At 45.2% G+C, this 13,359-nt stretch overlaps 1 protein-coding gene across 2 annotated transcripts in view; it reads left to right on the forward strand.

The window, feature by feature from the left end:
* REXO1 (RNA exonuclease 1 homolog) overlaps positions 1-13,359 on the forward strand; it is a 41,842-nt gene that overhangs the window by 23,258 nt on the left and 5,225 nt on the right. Inside the window, exons 6-14 of one of the 2 annotated variants that reach the window (XM_068661374.1) lie at positions 1,378-1,515; positions 2,507-2,630; positions 3,712-3,825; positions 5,006-5,143; positions 7,512-7,625; positions 8,280-8,353; positions 11,862-11,972; positions 12,347-12,462; positions 12,642-12,780. In XM_068661374.1, coding sequence (XP_068517475.1) covers positions 1,378-1,515; positions 2,507-2,630; positions 3,712-3,825; positions 5,006-5,143; positions 7,512-7,625; positions 8,280-8,353; positions 11,862-11,972; positions 12,347-12,462; positions 12,642-12,780 — 1,068 coding nt within the window. The remainder of the gene's footprint in view (positions 1-1,377; positions 1,516-2,506; positions 2,631-3,711; positions 3,826-5,005; positions 5,144-7,511; positions 7,626-8,279; positions 8,354-11,861; positions 11,973-12,346; positions 12,463-12,641; positions 12,781-13,359) is intronic. The other variant, XM_068661375.1, reaches the window with a different exon arrangement.

Consider the following 13,359-nt stretch of genomic DNA (forward strand, 5'->3'; position numbering starts at 1 on the left):
GGCTAGGTTTGTAGCTGTTTGTATCAGGGAGTTGGAGTCTCGTGTTCGAATGGTGTGGCTGGATTAAAGGCCCTCCCAGCCTTTGTGGGTCAGACTCAGGAAGGTGTTTATGAATAATGTCCCACAGTAACATCTGTAGTTAAAATGTGATCGTGTAAACTTCATGCTGCAGTTAACATTTTGGGGAAAAGCTCTCTTTCTCTCCCCTTTTTTTTGATACCTGCCCAACCTTAGCATACTTTTGATAGTGACGTGTAAGCTGAAGCTAAAGGAAAATAAAAGAACAGGAAAGCATAAAATACTTCTCATTGTTAAAGAGGTTCTTAAGAGTGTCATGTTAGAGGCTGAGAAAATGTGTGTACATACATAATGAAAAGGACCAAACCCCTTGAACAGGTTTAAACAAGATAAAGGAATAGAAAGAGATAAATGGAAGCAGAAGACTCATGAAGAAAACAAGCACTCTTCCTGTTGAGCTACGTCCTGTTGCTCCCCTTTGAGCAGGCCTGAATCTTCCTTAAAGCTATGTTTATTACAGCTTGCAGCAGGTGGTTTAGTTAATGTATGTCTCCTGGGTGGGGTGAAGAAAGAATTGACAAAACAATTGGGTACTTTAGAGGTGAACATACAGTTTCTTCTCAAAAAAAAAAAAAAAAAAAAAAAAGAGGCAGAGTGTGTAATCTGGAAGATAAACTGGTAAACTGGTGTTAAATGGGAAAACTACAGTGGTAGGTCATAGCTCATTGCAACATGCAGTTTTTGTACACAAAGAACGTGTCATGCAAGGGAAAATCCTTTCAGGAACATCATGACTGGCAGTAAAAAGGAAGACAAAAACACTTCAGAAAAGTTACAGGAATCCCATAGAAAGCGTGATGACTTAGCTGGCTGCCAGCCTGCCAGAAGTGAGCCTCTGTTCCCTTGTTACGACTAGAGTACTGGCAAGAAAAAACATGTTTGTCATGCACTTAACTGGTGGTGTGTGTTCATGCCTTCAGCTCAAATTGTGATGCTTGGTACTGTGCTAATCTCGACTCTCTTAATGGAAATGTCGTCATTTTCATGGCCTGGGATGCTTGTGTATGCAAATGTTGTGTTGTGACTAATGCTGCTGGGACTCCCGGGCTGCTGGATGAGTTGCATAAAGAAAATGTGGTTGCTTTTTGAAGTAGTTCAAATATTGAAGGGGGGTGGGGGAGCACAAAAGCTTCAAGCATTGTTTTTAGAACCAAAATGCTGCATGTTATGCTCAGCTTTGAGCAGGTTCTGAGAAAGAAAGTCATGCTGCTGTTAGTAACATAACAGAAAATGTCAGTCTTGAAGCATCGTGCTTCTGGAACCCCGAATAGCCTCTTTCTCTCTCTGTCTCATCTCTAGAGCACCAGCTTACAGAGGCCTGTTATTCCCACAGAATTTGGTGCTAAAGTCCCAACAAACATTCGTCAAAGATACCTCAATCTCTTCATTGATGAGTGCTTGAAATTCTGTTCCTCCTCCCAGGAAGCATTTGACAAGGTCTGTACCGGTGCTTGCTTCTTATGAATAAAATCTGCAGTAGAGTATAAAGTCCTCTGCGTTGGCCAAAACCTTCCAGAATTGCAGCAAACCCAGAAAACTCTCCTCTCCACATGTGTCTGTAGAGGAGACAGGCACTAAATAATTCCAGACTGGACAACAGAAGATAAAATTCCAGTGGAGGTTTCCAGTAGAAAAAAAAAACATCTTTCTCTTCATTAGGAGAGCATGCATGCTGTTTTTAATGAGCCCAGAAGAGGGGCTTAGGGGGATGCATGTTATGTTCAAGGTAGACAAAAGTCCCTTTGCTCTAGTAGAGTAGCAAACACCTCCAGGAATCTGGGCACGCAGTAGATGTAAGGTAGATGTAATTGGCAAAACTTGCTGCTTATGAGCTGTGCAGCATTTAAGGAGCCTTTTAACAGTAGGGAATATTACAGTAGGATTTCCAAAAGCAGAGTTGAGAATCTCACGTGTTTTATTAGAAAACTTTGGCATTAATGTTAATTGGTTAAATATGGGACATCACAACATGTTTTGTAACCGAAAAAAATGCTATGAGGATGTTTTGTGGTATTTCACCTTCACAGCTCCTTAGGGACAATGTTCCTATCGCACTCAAGGAGTGGCTGTTTGCCAGTCTTTTTCTAGCGCATTTTGGAGCTTTGCTTTTCCCTTGTGCTGCCACTGAAGTGGGGAAAACAGCCTTTCCAAGGCAGTTCCAGAACTGCTGTGTTAACCTGTCAGGGAAAGTTTAGCGTGAAAATGTTTTCAGTGCTTACATCAAAACGTGTTTTTTTTTCTCTGACTCACCTAAGCAGGCCCAAGAACCAGGATTTATTTGTACCGTGCTCCAGTTTATTACTTGACGCTTTTTTTTTTTTTTTTTTTTTTTTTGCGATTTTACTTGGATTCTGTGTTTTAAGATGCAATGTTTCTTTTCTCCAAAAGCAGCAGTGGAAAGAGTGGTAATGAATTGCATTGTTTGCAGGCTCTGGCAGAAGAGAAGGTAGCTTACGAACGCAGCACCAGTCGCAACATCTACCTGAATGTGGCAGTGAACACCTTAAAGAAGCTCCGAAGTCTAGTGCCCAATTCCCCGTCCAGTACGAACAGTACGTACCACGTTTGTGGTTTAATAATTGGAGCCCTGCTTGGATTAGAAGCCACGGAGAGGAACTTGTTGAAAAGACAGACCCATTTCTCAGAAGCATTATGCTGAAAGGCAAACAACTCCAGTTAGCTTTTTATAGTCTGGCAAGCTTTAATGGGCCTTCAAGAGGCAAGTCCTGCAATGCTTTGTTGGCTGTCTGAGCCTAAATGGAGATAATGCCACATGGATTTTTTTTTTTAGCACAAGTTCTTTAAAATGAAAAGCCCCGCTAATGGAGTAACTTTCACATGATGCCTTCAAAGTGATAGACTCGTCCATCACCACAGAAATCTGTTACACACATTAAGCTTCAAGAGAGAAACGAAGAGGGTTAAGACATTTCATTATTGGCTCTCGAGAGGGTACATTAAACAATCAATTTGTGCTGTTCTTGTGATTTTTTTTTTCCTGGTCTCTTCCTTTTTCTCCCCTCTGTCTTCATTACCTTCGTGGCCATTAGTCAGAGCGGCTGAACTTGGGAGGCTGGCCTTTAGGAGAGGGCTGCCAGTTAATGATTAGTAAAAAACACCTATCTGCCATTATCTGATGTGCTGAGCATATTCTAGAGCTCTGAAGGCCCTTCTAAAGCAAGTTGAAAGATTCAGTGTGGGAGTGTGGTCTGCGGGGACCTAACAACAAAGCTGCTCGCTGGGGATGGATGATTCCACCGTGCAGCACCTGACTGGGTCGAGTTGCTTCTGTGTTCAGTCCTCTCTTTGTCTGGGGGCTCGGTGTGCAGAGTAAGCAGGTAGAGCTCCCAAAGCCTCTGGGGAAACTGGAAAAATGTCCTTAAAAAGTTGCTGTTGACTAACAGTGTGAAAAGAAAGGTCCCTGTAGCGCTGGAATGAAATGGTAGGAATAGGCCACCACTGTATGTGTATCAATTTCTGGAGCAGAGCAAGAATTCAGGAGGATAAACGCAGTTCTCATTTTGCCTATGTGTAGTGCCCCAAACTCTAGGACTGAAGTCTCTTATTCTTCCAGGATTACACCTGGGTACTTGATCTCTGTCCTGTTTTGCTTCTTCCCTCTTCTCACTGCAGAGACAAGTAACAAGAAAGTGGTGTCCCACGAAGCTGTGCTGGGAGGGAAGCTTGCTGCGAAGACCAGCTTTACCCTAAACCGGTCAGGGAGCTTGAGAGCAGAGGATTTAACAGGTAAGACCCTGCTCCCATGAGGCTGTAACCTGTCAATTGTAGCTGGAGGTATAACAGACTGACTGGGTAGAGCAGGATCTTGCTGATGCATGAAGTGCTGTGATTTATCTGTGGATAATGTTATGAGTTATTACCCAGCTGCGGTACGGTGCTGCAGACTTGCTCAGTAAACGATACGCCACACCGATTAGCACCTTCCTTGCTTTCCCTGCTTTGGGCTGAGTTCACTGATGTACTCCATGTGGCTTTGATGTAGCATCAATAGCTGTTCAGAACTGCCTCTTGTGTTTTGGATATTGCTGACTTTTAGGCTTTCTTCTGTCTGGATTTTACTTTAATTTTCTTGCCCTGAAGGAGTACTTTACAACGTGTCTGTCACATTCAAGACAAACATGCTGATCTCTCCATCTGCTCTGCAGGGCTCATTTTCACATTGAGGAATGTCATAGTAAGGTCATATCACAGCCAAAGGATTGTGCCATGAGCATTATTTACGTGGGGTCAGATCGGTTATGGGTATTCAGGTTGCCAAGAGATACAGGCAAATTGTTGAGGAGATCAGAGAAGAGATGGAGATGCCACAGAGCAGAAGGAATTGACATGAAGAAAGCTTAAAAGGGCTTGTATAGCTCAGCTAAGCAACATCAAAGGGTGCACGGCAATATTGGAAGAGTTTAGCATAGCAGTGAAAGAAGAGATATTGAGCAGAGTGCAAGAAGTTATAATTATTCTATGGAATGAAAAAATAAAATCAACAGCGGGAAGAAGCTTCTGATAAGGAATTTTTTAGCTCACTGTGGGTGGCCTTTGAGGGGTATTCTTTGGGCTGTGTTACAAATGATCTGTTGAAGCATTTTAAACATTACTAGAGTGAGACTTCCCCCATTTTAACAAGAAGGCCTGAAGGTGGGCCCTGTGGAAGAATTCTGTTTCAGTTGCGTCTTCCAGACTTACTAACCTAATGCTGGTTGTTGAAGTTAATAATAAGCTTGTACACCGATGACCAGATGTGAAAAGTGCAACCCCATACCTATTTCCCTCTCGATACTGAACAAAGGCAGTGAAAGCGAGTTGAAAATAGAGGGAGTTTCTGCCAGGTGGCTTGACAAAGCAGAAAATAGTAAAAGAAACAGCACCCGTTTCTGTGGTTTGGCTTCAGCATTGTCTTTGAAATGTGCAGGAGCTGCCTTGTACCGGCGACTGAAGGAATATCTCATGACTGAGGAGCAGCTAAAGGAAAATGGTTACCCAATGCCTCACCCAGAGAAGCCAGGACGTGCCATCCTCTTCACAACAGAGGAGAAGAAAACCACTGACTGTAAGCTCTGCCGGCTATTTCATTCTGCAGTCTTTGCTAGATACATTACAGGTGAAGGTGCCTGTCCTGCTTGCAACTGGTCTTTTTGCATAAAGACGTTACCGGTTTCGGCATGGTGCTCCTGTTGTGATGGGTCTCCTTGGCTGAGACATGTGCAGGCCAGCCGGCTGTGGAGGAGAGGAGCATGGCTGCAGGAGCCTGCTGCTTTTCTGAAGGATGAGTTTCTTCAGTTAGCATGCCATGAGAATGTTAGTTTTATAGTTTCTGGTGTGTGGGGCTCAGTGAGGTTTCTAATCGCTGCCAAAGACTGAGTCGCTCAGGTTGTCTCCCTCAGCAAGCTGCCTTTGGCCATCCCCTGTGAGGGCACGTTTTGCACTTGCTCACTCAGCGCAGGCTTCAGGACTTAGACAACCCAGGCATGTTACACCAGCCAGGAGGTTGGCTGCTGCTGGTGCAGGGAAATGCGTAGAGAAGCTCCTGTTCAGTATCTGGTGATGCTTCCCTCTCCCAGGGGAAGGATTCTTTGGGGTCTCTGCGTACAAATTGCTGTTATGGTGTGATAGTGACTGAACCAGAGCCAGGCTGGTTTTGCAGTGGGCTGTGCTGTGCTGGTTTGGACCACGCAGGTGTTGGCTTGGTCACTTGATGGCATTGTGCAAAGTAGTTTCCAGCAGCCCTTTTTGCAGCTGGACAAAACAATCCCTCAGGTTTCCTCTGGAAAAGGGTAGGGTCCTCCCCTCCTTGAATTTTTTGGTATCCTGTGGTAGGTTTTATGCTTCTCAAATGCTGAATAGAGCAGACTGTGATGCAGTAGGGATAAAATGCGTACTTGTGGTATGTTTTAAGGTGCTTTGCCACACTCCTCCGAGCATCTCTTTGGAGAGACCTTGCTAAAGTGTGTTAAGTGCTCATCCGTGTTAACACCTTGTGTCTACATTTGTCCCGTGGTTGCTGAAGCAACCTGTACGAAAGCTCTCTTGCATTAACACTGTTAAGTACTGTATTTGTTAGAGCCCTTTTCTTCGGTTACCCAGCCAGCTCCATTAGGGGATCCAAGACGGTGTTGCTGGTTCTTCATCTGTAGTTTTCTGCAGATGCGTTTTGATCTTTGAGTTTGTTCTTGTTTGAAAAAATCTCTTGTCAGCCTGCTAATGCTGTGACTGTGGTCAGTGGATGAAAATGGACTGGACTGGTGTTATGCCAAGCTGTCGGGGACCTGACAATGTGTTAGCAGTTTAAATGCTCACACTGGAACTCAGGGAATTGCTGGGAGAGCAGGTGTGTGACAGTCAGCTCCTTTTCTGTGTTTTTCTGTATCTCCTGTCTCTGAATTTTTGTTGTTACTGAGGGCACAGGGGACAGGATGGAGAAGTCCCTGACTGCCTCTTGGAGGGCCGGGCTGTGCTGTAAGTGTTCCCTGTTTTAAATACCAGGGAACCCTTGCAGAAGAGCTGTGCCCAGGAAGAACTCGAATGTCACTCGAAGTGTCAAGTCACAGACCCCCTGGAAACCAGGCCTCCTTAGCTCCCATGTCCGAAGAATGACTTCTCCTGTTTCTTAAAATAACCATGTTAGAGTACAACATAATTTGCTGTGGATGGAGAAACAGCACAGCAAATGCGAACAGTCAGAGTTGGAGCCGCACACCGAGACCAGCGGGGAGTTTATGTTTGCCTCTGAGAAGTGATTTGGAGTAAATGCTGCAACTATGTGCAGTTTTGGGTGAAGAAAGTTATGAAATTGTTAGCATGTGTCCAAAAGAGGGCTACAAAGATGGGGAAGACATGATGAGCAGCTGAGGTCCCTTGGTTTGTTCAGCCCAGAGCAGGGCAGGCTGAGGGGAGGCCTCATGGCGGCCTGCAGCTCCCTCACGAGGGGAGCGGAGGGGCAGGCGCTGAGCTCTGCTCTCTGCGGACAGCAACAGGACCCGAGGGATGGAGCTGGGACAGGGGAGGGTCAGGCTGGGTGTTAGGGAAAGGTTCTGCACCCAGAGGTGACTGGGCACAGGGACAGGCTGCCCAGGGCAGTGGGCACAGCCCCGAGCCTGCTGGAGCTCAAGAAGCGTTTGGACATGGCTCTCAGGCACACGGTCTGATCCTTGGGTGGTCCTCTGGGGACCCAGGAGTTATGGGTCCCTTCCAACTCAGGATGTTCTTTGATTCTATGATTAAGACTGCCATTTTCAAAGGGATTGCTTTGTCTTTGTGAGAGTTTGAAAAGAAATTTACCATCCCTTAACAGGAACTGTTGTTTGCCGATTTCAACAGTGTTTGGGGCTTTAAGTGAGATTGATTTCCCTGTGCTTTGGCCACGTTTAGCAGGAACAGGATTTAGAGAGGCCTGACCTTACTTCTTTCTTCTCTTAAAGCCTCCTGCAGGATTTGTTGTCGCTGTGGCACTGAGTACATGGTCTCAGCCTCTGGAAACTGCATTCGCAAGGAGGAGTGTGTCCATCACTGGGGAAGGCTACGCAAGCAGAGAGGTACATCTCTTCAAAGAGGGCTCGGTTACGTGTTAGACGTACTCTAGATCTGAAAACAGAGTCTGTGTTGGATTGGAGTTGCTGTGAAACATTTTGTGGCTTTGGGACTTGTCACGCTCGCAGATTGTGGCAGTTCCTAGTTTTGTCACTGGGTGGCATAGCCTTGTAAAGAGCTGCTGGGGAGCAGCGGTACAATCCCTAAAATATGAAAACGTGGCTGGAACTGAGGTGGTTCATCTTTTTGGCTTAAAAAAAAAAAAAAAAAAGTAAAAGGCACAAACCATCTTGTACATTTTCAAAGATCATTCTTTTAGGAGATTTAGCAACAAAAGACCTCTGCTTCCTGAGTGAGTTTACCGGTCTTGGTTAAACTCATTTGCAGCAAGATAGTAGCCTAGTTGGAACTCTGTAGTTTTCTGCTAATGCATCCATGATCAGTGAATCAGCTGTGCTGGTTAAATAAGTCAAACTGCTTTGCTCATCTGTGTCATTGCTGGTAGGTGGCTTCTGCAGTTTGAATATGAGAGACTTGTGAATCTCTATTTTTTCCCTTTGCTTGCAAATTATTGTTGCTGTGTTCATTCAGGACATCTCTGCACTTGTCAGCTGAAGTTTAGGTCTCTTCTCTCTGACTCTTAACTCTTGCTCTTTCAGTGCCAGGTGGATGGGAAACTCATTACAGCTGCTGCTCAGGAGCTGTGGGTTCACCAGGCTGCCAGGTTGCTAAAGTAAGTTATTGAGCAACACCTTTTTATTCTCAATGACATTTGTCCTCTGCTTGCAATGGTGGTGGCTGTGTGAGCCTTTAGAAGAATGGTGGATTCCCCTGGGGAGAAAAAGCAAGTACTTCTTAAATGCCTTTTGCTATGCAAAGGTAAGAAAATTTGGTGTTTGGCAAGAAGGAAGAATCTCAAATGTTTGGAGTTGAAGTGGTTTCTATTTTGCAGATGCAAATTTTTTAACATTTTTCTAAGCAAAATGTAAGCACTTTTTCTAAGCAAATGACAGCGGGTTAAGTTGCCCAGCAAAAACTTGGATATAGTCTTCTTTAGGGAAACACTGAAAAAGTGAGAAAAAAGGAAATTCCTTTTAAGAAGCATGCTCAGAGCCTTGACAACAGTGGCCAAAACCTTTATTCCCTTTTTTTTTTTTTTTTTAATTCTTAGATGCCTGTGCTAAGGTAACTTCTGCTGTAGGCCAAATCCTTTCTTAGTTTTCCATTTATTGCACACCCTTTGTTTTATTAAGGGGAGGAACCTTCCCAAGGAGTGTGTTGTAACCCATAAATATTGCTTCCTCTTGAGGAGGGTGGGGAAAGGATCACATTGGTAGAAAGCAGAATCTAAAACCTGCTCAGGAATTGAGCTTTGGCCCTTTGGTTGAGCTGAATGCTGTCTGGGATACCTTTGTACAGGTGCTTTTTCTTGTTTCCTTACGCAACAGCCAGGCACCCCTGGCTCTCAATCCATTGACTGAAGGGAACAATCTGTCTCTGGCCTCTGCCCAAGGTCTAGGGATTCTCCTGGTCCCTTGTTTCAGTGGCATTTTTACATTTGGCAGCTGCCATGCAGAGAGAGATGGTTCAGAACCAAATGATCTAAAAGGGTCATGTCCAGTAGAAGGGGCTCCCACAGCTATTTATTGTAGGGCATCTTATTGTCTTGCTGTTTGAAAGTGCTCAGGTGATACAGAGCCAGCAGAGTTCTGGGGAGGTGTGTGCCATCATTATTCTGGCCAAAAGCTAGAACTAGGAAGTGAATTCTGGGGCAAAATTTAAGGCTTGTCAAGATGGGCAGAACTAGACCTGTCAGCACATGAACCCTATAAAGCCTGTCCTGCCCAGTCTGAAGCATGGATGGGATCAGGCAAGTGGCTGCTTCTCCTATTTCTTTTTCATTTGATATCAGGATCTCTTTTTTAATCAGTGTTCCAAAAAAAACATCCAGCAGGGAAGTCGGGAGAAATTGATGGGGCTATAAAAACATGACTTCTCTGCATGTTTTTACGTGGCTGTTGTAGACCATAAAACCTCATGGCCTTTTAAGAAACATACAATTTCTCTAATAGCCTCCTACTCAATGAAGCATGCTGTCAGTGCTCCAGGGCTCAGGCATCCTTTCACATCTGCCTCCTAGTTGTTGTGCTGCTACAGATCACTACGTTCTGGCTTTCTTGCTTTTTTCATCCAGATGAATTTTTTGGTAAATTTAAGGTCAGAGTCCCCAGTCTGCTCAGGATGAGAATATGGAATGGGATTTGGGGATGTTTGGGCTACTGGGGAGCACAGCGTCTTTCAGCTTTGAAGGCAGTGAAAATAGCAAATATTTATAATAAACTATTCTAAGTAGCTGGGCGCATAGCTGGTTAGAAAAGCATTGCTGTGCCTTTTCCTTCCAAACGCATTTGGGATGTGTGTTTGGATCATGCTGCAGTTAGCGCCTGTGGCAGGAGGTGGCAGGGTGGAGCTGTGCATGGAGCTACAGCTCCCCAGGAGCGCACCAGTGGAGCTGCTCTGTTCTTTGTGACAGCTCAGTCTGCTCGCTTCTTTCTTGGATCTGAAAAAACGAAACAACTTTTCTGCTTTCTTCTCAGCGAGGAAGAATTGGGCAGTTGTAGAACATCAGCTGTTGTAGAAAAACACCTCATTTGTTTTTCCTTCACTGCTCAGTTATGTTGCATAGCAGAGAAGGAAAGGATCAAGCTGAATGGGAGAGAATTTTTACTATTTTTTGGCCTGGTAGTCTGTTCTACCCATTTCTTTAGCAAAACAATCAGATTCATGGGCATAGATGCAGAATTGACAAGTGTGGCCTCTTGCTCCTGGGAATTGAACCATGCAGCCTTGGAGCAGAGCTGGCTTTGGATGCAGGGAGAGGTCAGGCTCGGTATTGGCCCAGCCGCCTGGTTAACTTCAAATGATGCAGTTCTCTCTACTCTGGCTGGTTTTATTATTATGTACTCTATTACCCGCAGTAATGACTGGTGAAGGAAATTATGTAAATCCCTGCTCTGCCTACATATTTCAGATCTACAACTGCCTGGGTTTGTCCTCTCTAGCCTTTCTGTTCTGAGGTGATGCCATGTGCAGGCTGATTCCTTGCAGGGTGAGATTTGTCAGAAGCATGACGGAGGCTGTATGCAGACTGCTGTGATTATGCACAAATATGTTGAGATTGAGGGATAAACAAAACTTAAACAAAGGAAACCCCTGGGAACTAAGGGAGAGAGCATGTCACCTCTGGGTGTGGTGCAGCAATTTAATTTGACCTAAAACCATGCTAGTGGGCAGTCACCACCTCTGCTTTGCCCTCTGTGTTCCTGCTTCCTTGCAGGCACAGTGATGAAGGTAACTGGCTCAGTGCAATGATCCACTTCAAAACACCCCAGAGAAGAAGGCATTGAGGCTGACTGAATAGTACCAGGGCAGGCAGGGTGGGGTCTGTGGCTGTGGAGGAAAGGAGAGTGGGAGTGCCTCTTGCAACAGTGGCTTAGTCTTGCGTTGGCTTATGCCACTCATGGAAACACTCCCTGAATTTTCCTGCTAGCTTGGGGAGCTTTTCTGCGCTGAATATTGTTGACTCTAGAGCTTTAGCTGGGGATGATGAGGAGAGGCTGGAAATGGTTTCCATTTTTTGCCTCAAGTGCTGGTAAGGCAGTAAGCTCATGTTTGTGAACTGTCTGGTTTCGGAATATAGTGGCTCTTATTTGTCTGTACACACTGACATTTTCTGCTGCTTCATTCCACTAGCTTCTTGTGTCATCTGTGGGCTGTGATACACTTGATACTAAAGCTCAGACAGCAATGTTTGACATTAGAATCCTGCAGCTGGGCATGTCTTAGTCACAGGCGAATCCAGAAACCAGCAGCTGGAGTAGATCCATGTAAGACCACCGAGTGAGCCTTTCTGAGTAATTCTACTCTGAATTGAAAGTTGGAAGCTACCCGAGACGGCCGTCTCCTAGTCCTTAGATATGTGATGCATTGCTACTAAGTGAACTGTTAATACAGTGCCTCTAGTTCTGATCCTGCTTTGGAATTGGGTTCACACATGGCTGCTACATTGCTTTTGCGGTGAGCTTCTCAGGCCAACTAGTAGGCAAGTCTTATTTCTCGTTAGCCTTTAGAAATTATTTAAAATTTTGTTTTGTTTAAGTGAGTGGTTCTATTGAAATGGAGTTTGGGGTTTCTTGTTCCTTCCATCAACAAATCATTTTCCTTTTTTTTTTTCCTTTAAGCAACATGTCCATGACGGGCGGAAAGAGAACCTTGATGGCTTTGTGAAGACTTTTGAGAAGTTGCCTACGACTGATGGTTACCCCGGAATCTACGCATTAGACTGTGAAATGGTGGGTTCCTAATCAGAGGGGCAATGCACAAACAAAATGAGGCTTTTTGAGGAAGGCTGTGTCTGAAGGGCAACTCTTTCCCTACCATCTTCTTTCCTTCCTGCTGTGGAGTCTAAACCACAGACATTTACATTAATAAGAGCTAATTGAAATGTAAATTTAATTAGTCGGGGCATTGTGTGCTTCATTTGGGGACCACATTTAACTTTGAAAAGCAGCAGCTAGTTGGCCTGTATTGAGCAGCGGTTGTTGGCTGGCTTTGCTGCAATGAACCAACTGCATTTTGGGATCTGCAGTGCTTTGGTGAACAGTCCTGTAGGTACCATGCTGTGGTCGGCATGCATTTGTCGTCATGTCTGCTTTGTCACTTGCAGTGCTACACTAAGCAAGGACTGGAGTTGACAAGAGTAACTGTGATCAACTCTGACCTGAAAGTGGTTTATGACACCTTCGTCAAACCGGACACCAAGGTGGTGGACTATAACACCAGGTAAGGACAGCCTTCCTTGGGTTAGAGCTCTGTGGTCAGCATCAAGAACTTAGGAGGAATTTCTGGAAGAACTTGTTGAAACTCCAGTGAGCGCTACTTCCTAACAGCTGGAACTTTTTTTTGGGTCTTGAGGTGTTCCTTTGGTGAAGGAAGCCCTCCTCTCTGCTCTTACACTGCAGATTCTCAGGTGTGACAGAAGAGGACCTGGAGAACACTAGTATCACCCTGCGGGATGTCCAAGCCGTCCTATTGAACATGTTCAGTGCAGATACCATATTGATAGGGCACAGCTTGGAAAGCGATTTATTTGCACTAAAGGTAATTCGCATGTCTTGTGTTTGCATCTCTCTCTGGTTCTTTCCCACCCTGGTGACTGTTACATGTCATCTTTTAATTTAGGAAGTGTTTTTGTAGGAAGAACCTGGAGGACGCAGTGGGTCTCTCTTGTCTCTGAGGCAGTGGGAAGACGGAAGAGTAGAGGAGTGGGGTGTGTGCATCACTTCTGATCTCCCCCCAGCTTTTAGTGACTGGTGCTGCCCTGGGGGACAGACCTCTCTGGGGTGACTGGGAGGGGTGAGTAGATCAGGGCTGGCTGGAAGGACTGATCTCGAATCATTTGCTGTTCACCTGTGTACATAGTCAAGTATCCTCCAGTGGTGTCAGCATCCTTTGGCCTGAAGGTGTGCTCAGCCAGGATCAGGGCATGAGCAGGGTAGGCTCAGGGGTCTCCTGTGCCCTCTGGATGTCCACAGTAACTGATGGAGGAACAGGACAAGTCTCTCTGCCTCTGCACTGGAGATAATTGCCTTTTTTCTTCTAACTGTAAGCTGTCCTTGAGGTTCTCTGCCTTGTTTGCTGTGATTTGTGGCATTATTCTGATCAAGCTATTTTGACCTT

This window comes from Anas acuta, chromosome 26, assembly GCF_963932015.1.
Source record: "Anas acuta chromosome 26, bAnaAcu1.1, whole genome shotgun sequence".
In the NCBI taxonomy this organism is placed as follows: domain Eukaryota; kingdom Metazoa; phylum Chordata; class Aves; order Anseriformes; family Anatidae; genus Anas; species Anas acuta.